At 39.6% G+C, this 20,764-nt stretch overlaps 1 protein-coding gene across 1 annotated transcript; it reads right to left on the bottom strand.

Annotated features, from left to right (window-relative positions):
• LOC133650425 (pyruvate dehydrogenase E1 component subunit alpha, mitochondrial-like) lies at positions 1–20,736 on the bottom strand. The gene is made up of 11 exons (XM_062047646.1): positions 20,580–20,736; positions 17,949–18,017; positions 17,698–17,871; positions 17,504–17,630; positions 16,001–16,092; positions 15,772–15,864; positions 15,530–15,685; positions 15,380–15,451; positions 15,220–15,287; positions 1,045–1,153; positions 1–948 (listed from the first exon to the last, which is right to left on the bottom strand). Exons 1-11 carry the CDS (start codon positions 20,625–20,627, stop codon positions 784–786), a joined length of 1,173 nt encoding a protein of 390 aa, XP_061903630.1. The 5' UTR covers positions 20,628–20,736; the 3' UTR covers positions 1–783.
• Between the last annotated feature and the right edge of the window lie 28 nt (positions 20,737–20,764).

The following is a 20,764-nucleotide window of genomic DNA, read 5'->3' as shown; positions in this document are numbered from 1 at the left end:
TCTGTTAGGACTTTTTAATACATGATGCGCACATACAGTAGGACCAAAATTGCCATGGAGTGTTTCTACAAATAATCATCATTCCTGCCATGTAACAGATACCAGTGGCAAATTATCGGTTTGTTGCAAAATATTTTTTTAGTCAAGATATTTCTCACATTGTGGGGGGGGAAAAAAAAATACACATATTTGTTGACTGTCATACAATATTCTCGATTCACTTGAACGGCAACCTGCTGTACAAATATAAGGGCAACTAAGGGCATTTAAATGTTTGCTTTGGAATGCAATACTGCCAGTCTACGGCGCCTTTGGAAGACCACACCTTTCAGGCATAGTTCAGTTTCATAATCTGGCACTATTAACATTCCCCTTTGAATTTTTGGCAGCTGGAAAAATAATATTTTAAAAATGTAACAGCTGTTGCTTTATGTGGCATAGAGTAAAAACTTAACTGTATTCAAAGTGCTTAATTTAAAGAGAAGCCAACATATTTTCAAATATAGTACTAAATGTTACATCTAATCTAAGAATACATTTTAAAACATCCAACCTTAAAAAAACGTACGTGGTTTTTTTAAGGAAATTGGCACATTAATAGAATAGTCCTTTTTAAGGGGGAGCTTTATTGCAGGGATATATTTTACATAATACAGTTTAAATAAAACAACTTCCACTTGCTGTGGGTCTGATGTGTGACTTAGCTTAATGGCTAAATGATGACGGCGTTAACGTTGGGACAGCGGGCCACTATATTGGAGTGGAGGAGGTGCTGAGAATAATTTAACTGTGAGATTTGAGCTTGGTCCATGGGTTGGTGCCGCGCACCTCCAGCGGGGGATTATTGTGAAAGATATGGTTGCACAGTTCTTCCAGGGGTGGTTCAGGATCAGTGGTGGCAAACAGGGCAGCATCTTCTATCTCCTTCCTCACCTCAACATCGATCTCCTAGGGACACAAACAGACAGTTGACTTGTGAATAATAGCGCACGTGGACAAAATGCAGAGAACCATGCTGTATTGCAAAGTTGAACTGGTTGCTACCTTGAGCTCCTCCACACTGGCCATGTTGTTGCTGAGCATGCGGTCCTTCAGCAAGGAGATAGGGTCGCTCTTGCTGCGCACTTCCTGGATCTCCTCACGTGTGCGGTAGCTGTGAGGGCAAAGGTTGGTGCAGGGATGTTGTCAGGATGCTCAAGAACAGCGCTTTACAAAATGTGAAACACTTGAACAAGGAGAGGCACAGCAGCTTGTGAAGGTCTTCTTTTTTTCTTTTTTTTACCTCCGCCAGAGTTGTGTATTCCCTGAGCTTTATCCGTCAGTTAACAACATAGCTCAAAATTAATCGGCGGATTTGGGTTAAACCTTCTAGAAATGTAAGAAAAGGTATAGGGAACAAGTGATTAGATTTTTCAGGGGATCCTGATAATTTCTACTACGCTACCTTATGAGGCTGAACTTCTCTGTGTTTCTATGCTAGCCGTCCCGCCTCCACTCATAGACACAAAAAGTTGATGACTGACAAGAGGGTAGGCCTGGGAAAATAACACATTTTGATGGACGACACACGCACAAATTATTGCCGATAAACAATATTATTGTCATCATTATTTTGAGATCAAATGAAGCACTACTGTAATCATAATATATTCGGGATGTAAGGGTATTGTACATACCGCGGTATTGCGGTTTTAAGATCAATAATATTGTGACGTGTGACGGTATCAAACGAAAACTTGGTGAGTGTAGTTGTTTTCTGGCACTTTTGCTTTGACGGGTCTGAAAATAAACTACATTTCCCAAAATCCTCTGCCCAGCGCGGCACATTAATGTGGGGAGCGCGGAGCGCCGTAAAAGTGAGAGAAAGAGGAAGCAGGAAGTAGTAGATAAGAGTAATGTATTTATTTTATTTTTTTTAAATCTGTCCGTTTTGAGTTATGTTGCTAACAAACAAACCCTGGCGAAAACATAACCTCTTTGGCGGAAGTAATAAAGCGCGCCACATTGTTTTTTCTTTACCAAGGTCCATCATTTTTTAATTAACCTAAATAAACAGACAAAATAAAATGGGCTCTCTCTGTTTGTTAGCAAAAATTGTCATTTCAATAAATATTGAACACAAGTGCAGTTTTTCACCAGTTGGAAAAACTGGGTTGGGTGTTTTTTTGTTGCCATGAGTTTCCAAAAACATTGTCCTACTGACCCGTTTGTCTGTGTTGATGGGCTCATCTTGGCCATTCAGTTTGAAGCTGAAATAATCCCACACCAGGACATTTGCCTGTGCAATCACCCCCATCAATTTGTGTTACCCTGTGGTGCTTCTCACCAGTGACTAGCAAGGCTTTCTTGGTGCATCCTGAATGTGTAAGCTAGCAGCCCTCACCACCACCCACAGAGACAAACATAGTGGATGACTGACAAGAGGGTTTACTCTGTTAATTTTATTCTGCTATTGAACAAATGCGCTCAGGTGCTAAGATCAATGTATGGAGTGAACCTTCCTTCACCATGTTTGAAAGACGAAGAAAACAAACACAAAGACGTAGCAACTTATTGATGCCAACAAATTATCAAGTTAATATTCATTTATTGATTATCAGCCCAGTCCAACAAAAGAGCTTACTCTGTTTATTCAATTCTGCTCTAGAACAAATGCGATTTTGGGCGGATTTTGACTTAACTCTCAGGAAATGTCAGAAAAGGGATAAAAAAACAAGTGCTTACATTTTGCGGGTGATCCTGATCACCATTTAAAGGGAAACTGCCCTTTTTTTTTTATTTTGCCCATCGTTCACAATCATTATAAGAGACAAGAACACACATGTCTTTTTTGGGGGGATTTTAAAGATGATAAAAAACACTTGAAAGATGCGTCTAATGGGAGTAACCGTTGTAGCCTTCAAAGCCTCTGAATCAACTTCAAAATATTTGATCAACGTTTCTTATACACACAGGAAGTCTATATATATATATATTGTTGTAACAGACACGTTCATAACAATATGTAATATGTTCAATATTTACCGTATTTTTTTCATTTTAATCAATGCCGGGACTAATTTCTTCAGCGCATTCATTTCTGTTTCTATAGCAGCACACATCTGACTTCTGGCAACAAATGTGTGTTCCTACTTTGGGAAACAAACGTGTGTGTGTTTGTGTTCCAATTAATGGCAGACTTGGTAATAGACAACGAAGACGACTATTTTTTAACAAATGAGGATTCACAACCATATAATTTTGTAGCTGAATATAGTGAGGAGGAACTAGTGCTTATAGAAGTAAGGACGACGTTGGAGCAGACGGAAGCCGAGAGAGTGAGGTGAAAGGGACTTTGACGTTATAAATGTGGAACTTGGAGCCAAGCTATTTTGACATAAATGGAGTGCTTCCCCGATATCAATAAGAGAAAAACGTCCCCGGACCGCTGAACCAGACTAACAACAGTCCATCGAGTAAGGCCCAATCCCAATACACCTCCTCACTCACTACCACTAGCCCTCACCCACTACCACTACACTTTTGCAATGCAGCTTTGCTACGTCACTGCATAGTTTACGTTCGGGCACGTAAGCGACTACATAGTTACGTTTGCACATACGTCCCACCTAGAGTTGTACCGACACCAATATTTTGGTACCAAAATGTATATCGATATGTATTTCAATACTTTGATACTTTTAAAAAGAAAAACAACACAAAAAACGTCATTATTGGCTTCATTTTAACAGGACATTTATGATAAAACTTGTGATTAAACATATGTTTCTTAATGCACTCAAATAACAATATTATAAATAAAATTAAAATGGGCGTTAAAACACATGGGATTTTCCTATTGCACACATGGGATTTTCCTATTGCACTCAAATTACAGTTTACAATTACAACGTCACCGCCGCACGGCAGCACATGTGGATGAAAAATAACTACGGGTGTTTTCCAGAAGGCAGTATAACTTTTTAATTCATTAGGCAAGGCAAGGCAAGGCAACTTTATTTGTATAGCGCTTTTCATACACAAGGCAGACTCAAAGTGCTTCACAGACAACAAAGTGAAATGAAAGAAAATAAAAGCAAAATTAAAATGCAGACAATAAAAATAAGAACAGTGCAGACGTTAAAAGTTAAAAGATTAAAAGATTTAGCTGAAAGCTAAGGTGAACATAAAAGTCTTCAGTCTAGTTTTAAAAGTAGTGAGAGTTGGGGAGAGTCTGACATCTTCAGGAAGTTTATTCCAGCTATGTGTTGCATAGTGACTGAATGATGATCTCCCTTGATTTGAGTTTACTCTTGGAACCGCTAACAGATTGGTCTCAGAAGATCTTAGTGATCTAGAGGGCGTATATAGTGGGAGCATATCAGTGATATACTTGGGCCCTAGACCATGTAGTGATTTATATGTGAGCAGGAGGATTTTGAAATCTATTCTCTGATGTACAGGGAGCCAATGTAAGGATTTAAGAATTGGTGTAATGTGCTCACATTTTTTGGTCTTTGTTAAAACTCTAGCAGCAGCGTTCTGAACAAGCTGTAGCTGCCTGACAGTTTTTTTGGGAAGACCTGCAAGGAGACCATTACAATAGTCTAGCCTACTGGTAATAAAGGCATGTACAAGTTTTTCTAAGTCTTGAGCTGACATGAGCCCTCTAAGTCTTTTTACATTTTTGAGGTGATAGTAGGCCGATTTTGTTACTGATTTGATGTGACTGTCGAAATGTAAATCAGAATCTAAAATAACCCCAAGATTTCTGGCTTTATTTGAGGTTTTCAGGGACAGTGATTGAAGGTGTTGGATGACTTTAAACCTTTCTTTTTTAGCACCAAAAACAATTATCTCAGTTTTATCTTCATTTAGTTGTAGGAAATTTTGGCACATCCAGTGTTTGACTTGCTCAATGCACTGGCACAGAAGATCTATGGGGCGATAGTCATTTGGTGATAGCGCTACATAGATTTGGGTGTCATCGGCATAGCAATGATGGTCAATGTTATTATTTTGCATGATTTGTCCTAGTGGGAGCATATAGATGTTAAATAAAGTCGGCCCCAAGATTGAACCTTGGGGGACTCCACACGTTACGTTGGTTGGTTCTGATACAAAGTCACCAATGGAAACAAAATAGTTCCTATCTTGTAGATATGACTTGAACCAGCTTAAAACTGTGCCTGAGATCCCCACCCAGTTTTCCAACCTGTCCAAAAGTATTGAGTGGTCGACAGTGTCAAATGCAGCACTGAGGTCCAAAAGCATTAATACTGAAGTTTTGCCAGAGTCTGTGTTTAGACGGATGTCATTTATAACTTTAAGAAGGGCCGTCTCTGTGCTATGAAGAGGTCGAAATCCTGACTGGAAGTTGTTGTGGCAGCCAGTAGAAGCCAAGAAGTGATTTAGTTGTTGGAGGACAACTTTCTCAATTATTTTACTTATGAATGGTAGATTTGAAATTGGTCTGTAGTTGTTGATAACAGAGGCATCTAGGCTCTGCTTTTTTAGAAGAGGTTTAATGACTGCAGTTTTGAAAGCCTTCGGGAAATTGCCCGATTTAATAGAATTATTAACTATTTGCAAGATGTCTGTTGATAGGCAGTCAAAAACATTCTTAAAGAAGTTGGTAGGTAAAACATCAAGGCAGCAGGTGGATGACTTTAGAGCTGTCACCGTTTCCACTAGAGTTTTAGAGTCTATGGCATTAAAGCTTGCCATCATTGCTGTGTTACTTTTGCCTAAATGGGGTGGTGATCCAACTTTTTTACTTGAGATATTGATGGTGCGTCTGATGCCTTCAATTTTATCAGTATAAAAGAATGCAAAGTCATTGCATTTCTGCGTGGAATGGAGTTCGGCTGGTATTTGTGTTGGGGGTTTAGTCAGTCTGTCAACGATTGTGAATAGGGTTTTGGCCTTATTTGTGTTGCTGTTTATGATATTGGAGAAGAATGTTTCTCTAGCACTTTTTAAGACTAAATTGTAGGCCTGGAGGCTCTCTTTATAGATGTCATGGTGAATATGAAGTTTTGTATTCCGCCAGATTCGTTCAGCCTTCCTGCACTCTCTTCTCTGGGCTGTTACAGCAGCAGATTTTCTCCAGGGTGCCTTTTGCTTGCCAGAAATCGTTTTAACTGTAACAGGTGCAATGATATCTATGATATTCACAATTTTGGAATTAAAGTTGCTTACAAGATCATCAGCATGACATGGGTTTAGAGGTGGTAGTGAGGAGATGGCGTTTTTAAAGAGGACATTAGCATGTTCATTTATGTACCGCTTTTTGACATTCTTTGATTCTGTTTGTGTGTCCGGGATTACAGAAATATTAAAGAAAACACAGAAATGATCAGACAATGAGGGATCAATCACAAGAACATCAGAAACATTGAGACCTTTTGTGATAATCAGGTCCAGGGTGTGTCCCTTATAATGTGTAGCCTCTTTCACATGTTGAGACAGTTCAAATGTGTCTAAAATAGTAAAAAGTTCTTTTGCGCCCTTGTCATTTAAATCGTCAATATGAAAATTAAAATCACCAGTTATAACCAGGCAGTCAAAGTCAGTGGAGATGCTAGACAATAGTTCAGTAAAATCATCAAAAAAATTTGCAGAATATTTAGGTGGCCTGTAGATAATTAACAAGAGAATTTTGGGAGAGCATTTCAACACAGCACACAGGTATTCAAATGATGTAAACTCACCGAGTGACATCTGTTTCCCCTGAAACATGTTTTTAAATATAGCAGCAACCCCTCCACCTCTTTTCCCCGATCTACATATATCAATGAAGTTATAGTTGGGGGGTGCTGTCTCGATCAGAATGCTTGCACTGTTATTTTGTTCCAGCCATGTTTCAGTTAAAAACATAAAGTCAAGTTTAGAAGTGCTAATAAAATCATTGACTAAAAATGATTTGCTATTCAGAGACCTGACATTGAGCAGACCCATCCTGATGGTGTTATTGACAGGCTTCGATGTTGGCTTTGATTTGGAGATAATAGGAATGAGATTGTTTAGGTTAGCAGGGTGGCTAAGTTTCCCAATGTTTACTCTCTTGGTAGTCACAACAGGGATGTAGAAGGTGCCATGATTTGATGTAGGCAACCTTGGGCCCAGCTGATAATGTGGTCTACTGCTGAACCCTTTTCTGTATCAGAAATATTCAGGACTGCTGTCAGGGCGAGGCGGGGTTTGCCGTAAGGGGGAGGGGGAGTGAGCAGCGTCAGAGCTGGGACGAACTACTGAAGGTGGACGTTGAGGGCGTGTAAGGGGTTGGCGTGAGAAAGGTGAAGTATGGCTGGGGGGTTGTGGAGCACGCCTTCGTGGAGGGGGTGGTGGAGGTGAGCGATGATCTAGGGGGGTAAAAATCTGAGTAGGGTGGGGCGTGAGTGGGGGTAGCTCCCGGAACTCCAAGGGGGAGAAGGGGGGAGAAAGGTCTACTTGAGGGAGGGAGAAAGATGGAGACGTGGATGGCTTGGGGGATGTGGGGGAGGGATCTTCACATGCATTCAGAATGGAGGGAGGGGCGGTAGAGGAGGATAGACACCTCTCCTCTTTGCTCTGGTGTATCTCATGGTCGACGTTCTCCTTTTGCAGTGGCGGTCCTCCTTCGACGTTCCTGATAGGCTGTGTTGTGTCTTCCTTCCTCGGTGGCTCCTCTTGTCTCTTGTCCTTGGCAGTGATGATAGATGCAAGATGCAGGAAGTGAAACATGTTGTTCATGAATAGCTTTACTCCCATCTTATTCAGGCAAAGTCCGTCTGCCTTAAAAAGATGCCTGCGGTCCCAGAAAAAGCTAAAATTGTCAATAAAATGCATTGAACGAGCAAGAAGTGCACTTGATAGCCACTCATTCAGCGAGTAAAGTCTACTGAATCTCTCAGCTCCTCTCCTGATTGGGGGTAGAGGACCACTGATAAAAACGTCAGCATTCACAGCGCTGACTGTTTCAAAGAGTTTATTGAAGTGCTCTTTCAGCTCTCTTGATTGTTGTTTTACAATGTCATTAAAACCAATGTGCAGGATGATATTTTTCACATTTGGGTGTGCAGCGACAATTTCCAGGATTCTTTTTTCCATGTCAGATACCATATCCTTCGGAAAGCAGAGTACTTTGGTGTTATTATTGCTTTTCATATCTTTTACAGAAAAGTCCCCCACAATCAGATTTTCAGGAGCTCTCGTTAGCTTTCTCTGTGGTGTAAAGTTAGCAGGTCTTACCCTTCTGCGTGGTGATGGTGGGTTATTCAGGCAATCAGAGGGGGATCCATTGTCCATCAACAGTGGGGCAAACCTGTTCTTTAGTTGGACACTTGCTTGCTGGGGAGGTTTATTGGTAGTTCTCCTCTTCTCAGCTGTCCGCTGCTGTGTCCTACGTGGCAGTGGAGTTGATGACGCAGTATGCCTGGCTGAAGATGGTAGCGCAGGCCAGCCGGTCAGATCAGAGATATCGGGGCGCTGGGTCCTGCCAGATATCCATTCTCCCTTGTCGCAGGGAGGTGGTCTTCTCTTTGGCTTTGCACCAAGTGTGTTCCAGGGAGGATTTTCACTGGTAGATTTATTACCCTCTACAGGGACCTCCCGTTTCTTCGTAGCTTCATTGTTGCTAGTTAGCTGGGTTGTAGCATGGTGCTGTCCAGTGTTTTCAGTCGACAGGAGTGCTAGAGTGGTGTTGTAGCCACATTGTCCATTCACTTCTAAATTCACTTCCAACCGATTCATTTTTATTTCCAACAGTAAAATCTTCTTTAGCAGATTGTGGTAATCTTCCGTAGAGAAAGGAGGCATCTTATGCTGATTACCTTTAGCACTGTAGCACAGGCTCGGGCTCAGGCTTATCTTGAATGGTAGGCCTCCTCGCGTAGTGTTGAGGACGTCGTAAAAATATTGAAAAATGCCTCTGTTATCTAAAAGAAAATATAGTCCCACTGGTTTGGTAAGTATCCAAGAGCTGTTGCTCTTTGTGTAAGAAAATAGCAGCAGATAGTAGCAAAAAATGCAAGCAGAAGCGAGAGCAAGCGAGAGCAAGCAGAAAAGCGTCCATCCAGCGCAGAGGACGGACTAAGTTTAGTACCATAGTACTTTATTAGTAGCGGTGTACTGTACAACGCTCTAGTCCCATCATTACACAAAAAACCCGACAGCAATGGAATTAACGGCTAAGATCGTTTTTTGTTTTTTTTTACAGTCATCATGCTTTGGTTGATGAATAAACAAAGAACTACACGGAGAAAAAGCCGCAACATACGAGTGTTGTCTCTTGTGAAACTTTTGAAGGTATGTAACGTTAATGTTTTCACATTTGCAAGCTTTAAAGTTCAAGTATTTAAGTACTATTATTTAGTATTTTAGCCTAACGTTAGCTAGCATGGCTAGCTGGCGAACATTACAAACTAACGCTCCAATAATAGATTATATAATTTATGCAGAAATTGTGCATTTTTCCTCTGGCCCTACATGAGCAAGTCAGCATCTGAAATCCCTCACTCTGAAGGGCTATATTCATACCTCCTACTCCTCGTTATGCCCAGTACTCCTACATGCAAAGGGTCATTGGGACACAACTACCTTTACAGTAACGCGCAAAATGTAGGGCTATGGCTAAAAAGTAGGGTTAGGGGGTGTATTGGGATTGGGGCTAAGTCACTTTAATATTGATCATGCTCATGTGTGTTAATACAATTACAGTACATACGCTGTCTGGCTAGCTTTGTACAAAACATGAAATGTGGGTAAATACTTAACAGATACTGTAATATGATTGTTCATGTTTTTCAATCAGTACAGATTGTGTTCTATCGCATTGTTCTGCATTACAAACTCCTACGCGTTTTGTGTTGTCTTAGAAGCTAGCTTATATGAGTATGCAGATCCAAATTGATCTCCATAAAACCAAACAAAAATGGAGATTTAATCCACAATTATTATTATATGAAGATTTTAAAGAATATATGAACAAGATTATCCAAGAGTTTATTGAGGTGAATGATAACGGAGAGGTCTCAGACTCTATATTGTGGGAAGCCCTTAAAGCTACTGTGAGAGGATATATCATTTCATTTGAAAGCTCAAAACAAAGAGAAGTAAGAAAAAGGCATAAAGAACTGGAAAAAGAAATTAAAGAAATGGAAGAAATTCATATAAATTCTCTTTTGCAGTCTGACTATAATAAGATGCTGAAACTGAAAAATGAATACAATTATCTTCTTCACGGGGAAGTATCTAAACTCTTACTGAAAAATAAACAAAAAACATTTTGAAATATCTGATAAACCACAAACACTTCTGTCTAGACAGCTCAAAGGAGATCAAGCTAAAGCTGCTATCCACAAAATATGCTCAAAAACAGGTGAAACATGTACAGATTTACAGGATATCAACAATGTCTTTAAAGACTTTTATTCAGAATTATATAAATCTAGTTCAGCTATATCGGTTAATGATCTAAATGATTTTTTTACTCCATTAAATCTACCTCAACTGAGTCCAAACCATCAGAATTCTTTAAACAATACTATTTCAACTGAAGAACTGCTAAAACACTGAAATCTTTCTCCGTGAATAAAAGCCCTGGTCCAGATGGATTTGGTGCAGAGTTTTATCAAGCTTTTAGTGAAATACTGTCCCCTATAATATTAAGAATGTTAAATGACTCTTTCGTAAACAATAAACTTCCAAGCTCTTTGTATGAAGCTCATATATGTATAATACCAAAAAAGGGAAAAAAATCCACTCGATCCAGCCAATTATAGACCTATTTCCCTGCTCAATCTAGACCATAAGATTCTAACTAAGGTACTCGCAACAAGGTTAAGCAACCACATAACAGATATTATCCATCCGGATCAGGTTGGTTTTATCCCGGACAGACCTTCTTTTGGCAATGTACGGAGATTATTGAACCTGTTGTACTCGGACTGCATAGGAAACAAAAAGGCAGCCGTCCTGACTCTGGATGCTCATAAAGCTTTTGATTCAATTGAGTGGGCTTATCTACTTCATGTTCTAAAATTATTTGGGTTGGGAGAAAATTTTATAAAATGGGTTAAAATAATTTATTTTGCACCAAAATCATATGTCATAACTAATAATGTAATATCGGATAGTTTTGAATTACATCGTGGCGTGAGACAGGGCGATTGCCTTTCGCCCTTACTTTTCAATTTGGCCCTAGAACCACTGGCTATTGGTTTAAGAATTAACTCTAATATTAAGGGATTTTCAGTGGGCACATCAGAGAGTCTCATCTCACTTTATGCAGATGATGTACTTGTTACTCTTACTGAGCCAGAAATTGCATTACCCCTTCTTGTAGAATATGTAGACTCTTTTGGTAAAATATCTGGTTACAAAATAAACTGGTCCAAAAGCGAGCTTATGTTCCTTGGAGATAATGTTAAGATCAGTCAAAACCCAGTTAAAATTGCAGAAAATTATATATCCTATCTCGGCTTAAAAATATCTAAAAAATATGAATCATTACTAAAATTGAACTTTACTGAAGCTTTTGAGAAATTGAAAGTGTGTATAGAGTATTGGAAGACCCTACCCCTCTCTATGTTGGGTAGAGTGAATGCTGTCAAAATGATTACCCTGCCAAAATTTACCTATCTTTTTCAAAATTTACCAATTCTAATTCCTGCAGATTTTTTCAAAAAACTTGAATCTTTAGTTCTAGATTTTGTGTGGGGATATAAAAAACGCAGAATACCTAAAAAGCACTTATTCAGATCTACAGGGGAAGGGGGGCTGGGTCTCCCAATGTTCAAAAATTATTATTGGGCATCAAATCTGAACGCATTGACCTATTGCAGGGGTCGGCAACCTTTACCACTCAAAGAGCCATTTTGGCAAGTTTCACACATTAAAGAAAGTAATGGGAGCCACAAAATATGTTTTTAAAATTTAAAATGAAAAACACCGCATACAAAGCTTAAACGCTTTGTGCTATGTTAACTAGGGGTCTCAGACACACGCACCGGCACGTACTTTAATGTGGAAATTTGATGTTAGTGCAGCCCGCGAGTTTTGAATGAATGACACTTGCGTCATACTTGCCAACCCTCTCATTTTTCCCGGGAGACTCCCGAATATCAGAGCGTGATGACACTGCATTTGGCGCCCTCTAGAGCCTGCCCAATCAGTGTGTCTGCTCGGACACAAGTGGAATGCAGCTTTGGCTTGAAAGCGTTACAGACAGCAAGGCTAGTAAGTCAACAGCCACACATCTTACACTGACGGTACCAATACCCAGAATCCCATGCAGCCCTAACTCTTCCGCTCAACCAACGCACGGAGAGGGGGGGGTTGATGTGTGGGGGTATTTGGTGGTAGTGGGGGTGTATAATGTAGACCGGAAGAGTTAGGGCTGCATGGGATTCTGGGTAATGGTTGTGTTGTGTTTATGTTGTGTTACAGTGGGATGTTCTGCAGAAATGTGTTTTTCATTCTTTTTTGGTGTGGGTTCACAGTGTGGCGCATATTTGTAACGTAACAATGTTAAAGTTGTTTGATACGGCTACCGTCAGTGTAAGCTGTGTGGCTGATGAGTAAGTATGCTTTGCTGTCTCCTGTGTGAGCAAGTAATAACAACATGCATCATGTGGCTGGACTGGCATGCTGTATGTAAATGCTATAGAGGACAATTACTGCAGTGCAATTAGGGCATGCCCTTTATATAGTAATTAGAGTGTAAATAGGATTATATTTTCCTGGGAGTAGTCTATGAGAGACACTGACATCCATAAGTCTCCTGGGAAAATTGGGGGGGTCGGCATGTATGTAGCTGAGCCGCATCAGAGTGGTCAAGGAGCCGCATGCGGCTCCGGAGCCGCGGGTTGCCGACCCCTGACCTATTGGAAGATGGGGTTCCCAAAGAATGAATCACTTAATTCTGCTCCCTTGTGGCTGAAATTGGAACTGCAGTCATTAGTTAAACCTTACACATCATTGCTATCTTTACTTTTTACTAAACCAGTCTCTTCTATTAAATCAACAAGCCATAGTGTAGTAGTAAGAAATTCTATCAAAATTCTTTCTCAAATTAAAAAACAATTGAATATTTCCAATGTAACTATGTATTCACCAATGTCTCACAATCATGCATTTATTCCATCGATAACAGACAGAAATTTTTTTAACTGGTACTTGAATGGAATTAAATGCATAAAAGACATGTTTGTCGAGGACAGTCTTGCATCATTTGAGCAATTGCGAATCAAGTTCAAGTTGTCCCAATTCAGTTGGTTTTGCTATTTGCAGGCAAAAAAATGTATTAAAGAAAACATTTCAAAGTCTCAGCTAGTAAATGAAAAACACCCTCTCTTAGAGTTACTAAATTTATCACCCACAAGTAAAAAGCTTATCGCCAAATTTGCCAGCTGCTTCATTATGCCCATGACATCAGCAGACGGTGTTAAAAGAGCATGGGAACAGGAACTAAGAATAACAATACCCAAACAGCAATGGGAACGGACAGTCTCTCAAATTCACAATTGCTCAATTAACAGCAGACTTAGGCTCATACAGTTTAAAGTGATTCATCGTTTTTACTACTCCAACGTCTTATTACACAAATTTTATCCTGATACGTCTCCACTTTGTGATAAATGTAAATCTGCTGAAGGATCGCTGTCTCATTTGTTTTGGGAATGTCCAATTATTCAATCATTTTGGTCCAGCATCTTCTTTTTTTACTCGGGGGTATATCAGAGAAAACTTGTCCCTGACAGGGATATAATCTTGTTTGGGTGGTCTTCAGAAACACAAAAACTTCCAAAATATATTACAACCGTGTTGCTGCTTGGGACGGTCTTGGCCAAAAGACTCATTCTCAAAGACTGGAAAAGCCCATCTCCACCCAACTTCAGGAACTGGCTAAATGAACTTGTGAATGTAATGACTCTTGAAAGAATACGATTTATAAACTCTGCAAGTATGAATAAATAGGAACAAACCTGGAAACCTTTACTGACATATATTGAATCATAATTTAGACATTTAAGAAAAAAAACCTGCCATCTTTTTTGTAGGTGTATTCATTTTTTATTATCTTTATTATTTTCTGTATTGATCCTACATTATTGTTTGTTTGTTTTTTGTTACTTCTGATATGGCCTTCCCACGGTTTACTTGCTTATTTATGTATTTATTTTTTGTGACTTTTTATTTTGTATTGTTTTACATCTGATCAACTTCTGTGACTTTCCTTTTCTTTTTTAAATGTGAACGGTGGAAAGGGCCTCGAGAGGTGATCTTGCGATCACTTCCTGAGGATCCTTGATGCAGAGGAATGTTCATCCATCTTGCTATGGTCTGGATAGCCTGCTGATCCTGAGCCAGAGCGGGATGGATGGATAAATATATACAATATCTGGGTATCTTTTCTAATAATGTTTATACTGTAAACCTTGAATTGTTGGAGTTTAAGTGCACCTCTCTCCTCAAGTGTGCATGTGAGTGGGTATGAGTGGATGTGTGATTGTATGTAGGTTTTGCGTGACCAAAGTATGACTGTTAAATGTGATTTTAACTGTAAAATTCAATAAAAATATTTGCAAAAAAAAAAAAAAAAGAAGCTAGCTTATCTCTCGCCGTAGTTAGCTTTTACGGCTAATACAAAGGCATGCCGATGTGTTACTACGCTAAAAAAGGAGTTACTATAATGTCATTACAGCTCGGTTTTTATACAGGTTACGGAACGCAAAAGAAGTATTGTTGACAGTTTTAAATGCATTTTTAAAGTGATTTAGAAGTATAATGGATTGCTTTCATTAGCTGCATTGCCAGCCACTGAGAACAAGCCGATTTTTACATGATAGAATGCAAAAAAAAAAAAAAAAAAGTCTTCTTGTCTCTCATAAGGATTGTGAACAATAGGCAAAATTCCCAAAAAAGTGCAGTTCCCCTTTGAATTCAGAATTTTTATTAAAGGATTGTTTTACTATCGGTAGATAAGGCTAACTTCAGCTACATGTAGATGATGACATTCCTTCATAAATACTGACATTGAGAGACGAGACAGAAAATCAGTCAGGACTGAACCGGAAACAGGAAGTAAACAATAAGCTAAAGAAAATCAATGTATTGGAGATTAGGAGAGACAAGTCGTATTACATCTACTGTTTCTGACGAGAGGTTTACTGTGCCAAAAACTACCACTGTAGTATATACTTTTTTGATACGACTAATGCAAGAGTATGGGCAAAGAAACAACAACATGATTTGTACCTGACTCCAGGATCGCTCATACTGTGACCGTGGTAGCGGTAAGTCTGCAGTTCCATTAGAACAGGACCCTGGGCAAAGAGCAGGCAACTAAATAAGACAGCTGTTAAAATAAACAACAGAACATTTTCTGAATTATATAATTAATTATGCTTTTACATACCTTGCCGGCTCGACACAAATCAGCTGCAAAGCGTGTTGCTTCCCGAACACAGAGGATATCCATCCCATCCACCTGAAATCCAACATATGATTTTGTTGAGAACACACTGCCACCTGCTGGCCAAAACGTTTAAGTGAGAAAGCCGTGTACCCTAAGACCAGAAATGAACTCTCCTCTCTTGAAGTAGTCTGTACTGGCGGCTGCTCGCTCCACAGACGTGCCCATGCCATACCTGTTGTTCTCACAAATAAAGATGAGAGGCAGCTTCCAGAGTGCAGCCATGTTGTACGTCTCAAAGATTTGACCCTGTGGAATACAAAACGGTGTCACTAAGCTGTAAAAACCCATGTGGTGTGTATGTGAAAACTATAAGGACTACAATGGTTACTAACCTGGTTAGCAGCACCATCACCATACAAACAGACACACAACTCATTGTTGCCCAGATAGTTGCAGGCAAGAGCCACACCAGCACCCAATGGAACCTGTGGAGAAGTTACATATGAACACGACACAAGAACAAACATTAAAAAGTCAGTAGATTTTGATAAAGTTTCATAAGCACAGCAAGACATCACTGCTTACAAACTGATGAGATAGTAAACATTTAAGACATATTACCTGAGCTCCAACAATGCCGTTTCCACCATAGAAATGTTTACAGTACATGTGCATGGAACCTCCTTTTCCCTTTGCAATGCCACCTCTTCTCCCTGCACGTATAAAAGAAATGATGAAAGTCTAAGTCAAAAATGTTAAATTGTAGTCAGTACTGGTAGTTAAATGTAACGCATGCCCAGTCCCCTTTGAACAGAAGTCCTCAAATGCCTGTTTGAGAGTTAAGTCGGGCAGTGCAGGTCAATGAGCTAAAAGCCTCAGCTGTCAACTCACTGTCCAGCACAGCTTTTTAGTTAGGGATGGGCGCCGAAATCTGGTTCCATAATGGCACCGGTGCTGATTTAAATGGTAGTGACTTGACCGAAAAAAGAAGCAGCTATTAGTGCCTTCATTTGGTGCTAAGTGAATGCAGACTCAGCCAACTGCAACAAGTGCTTGGTGGTGATATTGTAAAAGTAACATTCTTATAAGTAATGCAGCATCCTAACGCTCTTTTTCAACTTTATAGCCAACCTTAACACGCCAACAGCAGCTCTCATAACATCGTTAGGAAAACAGCGCGAGCTTAGCCAGTAGCCATGATGACAACAACAGACCACTTTTTCATTATGCACCAATGTGGCAAGCAAGGTTGCATTCAGGAACACCTGGAATTTTGAGCATCAAACATTACAATTCAAGTAAGTAGTTTTTTGCATGTTCTTTACGTTTTGTATTGCTGTAATAATTATGACAATTTTATTTCTTATTTTTGATTGTATTACTTATTTAATTTATATAATTGAACTATTTAAAATTACTTGTCTGTTCAACTAAAATATCACACAATTCTATAAAAATAAAAATGCATTGGTTTTTTTTTGCATAATATTTTACAAAAAAATTGCACCTTTTCAATTTTTTTTAGTACTGGTTTGGGCACCGCTTTTAAGGTACCCTGTTCGATGCCAGTAGCAGTTAAAATGTTCACGATACCCATCCCCACTCCTGAGGCAGTTGGAAGAGAGGTTCACAAAACAAAATAATATCACACAGCCACACAAGCTCGTATCCATTACAGTCACCCCACTAAACCTCACTTACCGCCAGGTCACAGCACCAGTGTAACAGTAGTCATCCCAAGCAGTGCTAACCAGTGAGCTAAAAGCCACAGGCTGTCAAATCATTGTGCAGCACAGCTCCTCAGGCATTAGGAAGTAAAGTTTACAAAACATACTATTGCACACCACTAGCTAGCATCCGTTACATACTATATGATTTTTTATTTTTATTTTTGTACATGTTCAAAAAAACTAAAAAGAAGTTCTGAAGTACTTTCAAATCATGTATTAAACTTTTAGGGAACATATGAAACCATTGAAAGCAATATAACAACACAGAGTGGCCTAAAATGAGTATCAACAATTTGTATATACAAGAGGGTAATGGGCAGGAATGTTTCGGGTTTTTGTGTGTGCACTCAACAGTTCAATTACATTTTACACAACTTAGAAAATGTAGCCTCACCTGTGAGCTCAGCCATGATCTCCTTCACGGTCCCTCCCCTGGTGTAAGTGTAGCCGTGGGCACGGTATGCGGTGATCAGGTGGTCTGACAAATTAATTGCTGCTTCAATACCAACAGCACAAGCTTCCTGTGAGGAGGGGAAAAAAGTTTGTGATGCTGATAACTCCAGGTGTGAATAAAAAAAAAAGGTCTACCTGGCCGTCGTACAAGTGACAGAAACCTCTAATGATTTTCTGCTTGTACAGCTGATCTGCCTTAAGCTCCATTCGCCTCATGGTCTGCATGGTGCGATAGTATTGAAGACCCTCATCGCGAGTCATCACCACCTGAGTGGCTGGAGCTTCATCCAGCTTGTGAATGTCGCATTTCTAAGAGGAAAAAGGGCGTTCATTCTAGTCCTCTACTGGCACGGAAATTGACCAGCACAGCTTTGTATAAAACCAACCTTTATCTCAAAGGTAGCCTGGGTTGTGAAGTCAGCATATGTTCTTGCTGACATGACCACGGCAGCACCCTAGAAAGATACAATGTCTAACGTGTTTTTTGCAATGTCATAAGATACTTTGTAAAACACATGTTAATGTTATGCCTATAAGTATTAATATTTCCCCAATCCGCATTTAAACAGTCAACTATACAGCGTTTCTAATAAATTAATGTATTTACTGCCATAGGCGCCGATCCCGTGGGTGCTCGGGCCCCGTAGCACCCACGGGATCAGCGCCTATGGGATTGATGGCAACTTTCCATCTTTAAAATCATTTTGTTGTAGTTAATTTTGTGGCGAGTTTGGTCCGTTTTACAAAATAATAAAGCCACAAATCATATGGGATAATAAATTAGCTGAACGTCTATTTTTTTTTAATACACACACACCGAGCACCCACTGGCAGAAATGTACAAACCCCGTTTCCATATGAGTTGGAAAATTGTGTTAGATGTAAATCTAAACGGAATACAATGATTTGCAAATCATTTTTAACCCATATTCAGTTGAATATGCTACAAAGACAACATATTTGATGTTCAAACTGAAAAACTTTTTTTTTGTTGCAAATAATCATTAACTTTAGAATTTGATGCCAGCAACACGTGACAACGAAGTTGGGAAAGGTGGCAATAAATACTGATAAAGTTGAGGAATGCTCATCAAACACTTATTTGGAACATCCCACAGTTTAACAGGCAAATTGGGAACAGGTGGGTGCCATGATCGGGTATAAAAGTAGATTCCATGAAATGCTCAGTCATTCACAAAAAAGGATGGGGCGAGGGTCACTACTTTGTCAACAAATGTGTGAGCAAATTGTTGAACAGTTTAAGAAAAACCTTTCTCAACCAGCTATTGCAAGGAATTTAGGGATTTCACCATCTACGGTCCGTAATATCATTAAATTGGGTTCAGAGAATCTGGAGAAATCACTGCACGTAAGCAGCTAAGCCCGTGACCTTCGATCCCTCAGGCTGTACTGCATCAACAAGCGACATCAGTGTGTAAAGGATATCACCACATGGGCTCAGGAACTCTTCAGAAACCCACTGTCAGTAACTACAGTTGGTCGCTACATATGTAAGTGCAAGTTAAAACTCTCCTATGCAAGGCGAAAACCGTTTATCAACAACACCCAGAAACGCCGTCGGCTTCGCTGGGCCTGAGCTCATCTAAGATGGACTGATACAAAGTGGAAAAGTGTTCTGTGGTCTGACGAGTCCACATTTCAAATTGTTTTTGGAAACTGTGGACGTCGTGTCCTCCGGACCAAAGAGGAAAAGAACCATCCGGACGCCATCCAGACGCCCCTGCTTATTTCAGCAAGACAATGCCAAGTCACGTGTTACATCAACGTGGCTTCATAGTAAAAGAGTGTGGGTACTAGACTGGCCTGCTTGTAGTCCAGACCTGTCTCCCATTGAAAATGTGTGGCGCATTATGAAGCCTAAAATACCACAATGGAGACCCCCGGACCGTTGAACAACTTAAGCTGTACATCAAGCAAAAATGGGAAAGAATTCCACCTGAGAAGCTTAAAAAATGTGTCTCCTCAGTTCCCAAACGTTTACTGAGTGTTGTTAAAAGGAAAGGCCATGTAACACAGTGGTGAACATGCCCTTTCCCAACTACTTTGGCACGTGTTGCAGCCATGAAATTCTAAGTTAATTATTATTTGTAAAAAAAAAAAAAGTGTATGAGTTTGAACATCAAATATCTTGTCTTTGTAGTGCATTCAATTGAATATGAGTAAAAAATGATTTGAAAATCATTGTATTCCGTTTATATTTACATCTAACACAATTTCCCAACTCATATGGAAACGGGGTTTGTAGATCGGCGCCTATGTTTACTGCTGTCCGCCATATTAGATTTGGCACAACCTGTTGAGAATGCATGTTTATGTGTAGACTTATTTCAAAACATTTTAATTTTAGGATGCCACTTCCAGTTTTGCTTGGGTTTCATACAAACCTATAATCGCCGCTTGCTACAACGCTGAAGTAATTGGCAATGTGAGTTATTTTGCCTCTATTGCCAGTTATGTAAATGTATCAATGAGGTCAGCACTACAAGATAGCGCAGTCTTGTTGTTGTAAAGTTAACTGTCATTTTCAAAAAGATTTTCAAAATGAATTAATTGAAAATACAGTACAAGACACGATTTCACGTGTATTCTCAATTACATTAAGCAGCTGGAATATTTCTGAACCTTGAACTTACTCTTAATAACTTAAAACGATATTTTTTTAACACACGAATGTTTACATTCTGTAATATGCACCAGTGGCATGTTGATACGAAGTTACCTACTAAGCCAGGTCATGATCATAACGTGAAGTACTAAGAGGTCGATCTCTAAGGGTCTGGGGTCGTAAAAAAAGACTAGAAAAGGTCATTCAATGTGTTAGATATATAGTAGCTTGTACTGCTTACAGCCAGTTGTGTTAGCAAATAAGCTACTGTTCGGCCTTACAAGGTCAGGAGAACGGTAGCATTTCTGTTTTATGCATGTATATACACAGCTTTAGGCAGAGGTTGTTGAGGCATATGAAAATAAAGCCACCATAATATCAAAATACTTACATTCTTCTGAGCACACGCCCTCAGCACGTTAGATAAAACTGACAGCATATTTCCTGAGCTAGCTTGCTACCGCCCCACACCGCTACGTCCTTCTGACATGTACTACCGGTTGTACTTCCGCTTCTTCTTCTATTGCTATTCCAAAATGAACTACGCTCTGCTGCTATCTGCTTTTAGCGGTTAAA

Source organism: Entelurus aequoreus, linkage group LG05 (assembly GCF_033978785.1).
Source record: "Entelurus aequoreus isolate RoL-2023_Sb linkage group LG05, RoL_Eaeq_v1.1, whole genome shotgun sequence".
Lineage (NCBI taxonomy): Eukaryota > Metazoa > Chordata > Actinopteri > Syngnathiformes > Syngnathidae > Entelurus > Entelurus aequoreus.
This window is presented reverse-complemented; position numbering and strand designations above follow the sequence as displayed.

What these genes read in the sequence shown, in the direction of transcription:
- LOC133650425 (XM_062047646.1), bottom strand. Translation starts at nt 20,627, where the DNA reads ATGCTGTCAGTTTTATCTAACGTGCTGAGGGCGTGTGCTCAGAAGAAT. An exon ending in ACGGCATTGTTGGAGCTCAG is followed by an intron (nt 15,865 to 16,000) that starts GTAATATGTCTT and finishes ACTTCTCCACAG; the next exon opens with GTTCCATTGGGTGCTGGTGT. An exon ending in AGTTCATTTCTGGTCTTAGG is followed by an intron (nt 15,452 to 15,529) that starts GTACACGGCTTT and finishes GTTGGATTTCAG; the next exon opens with GTGGATGGGATGGATATCCT.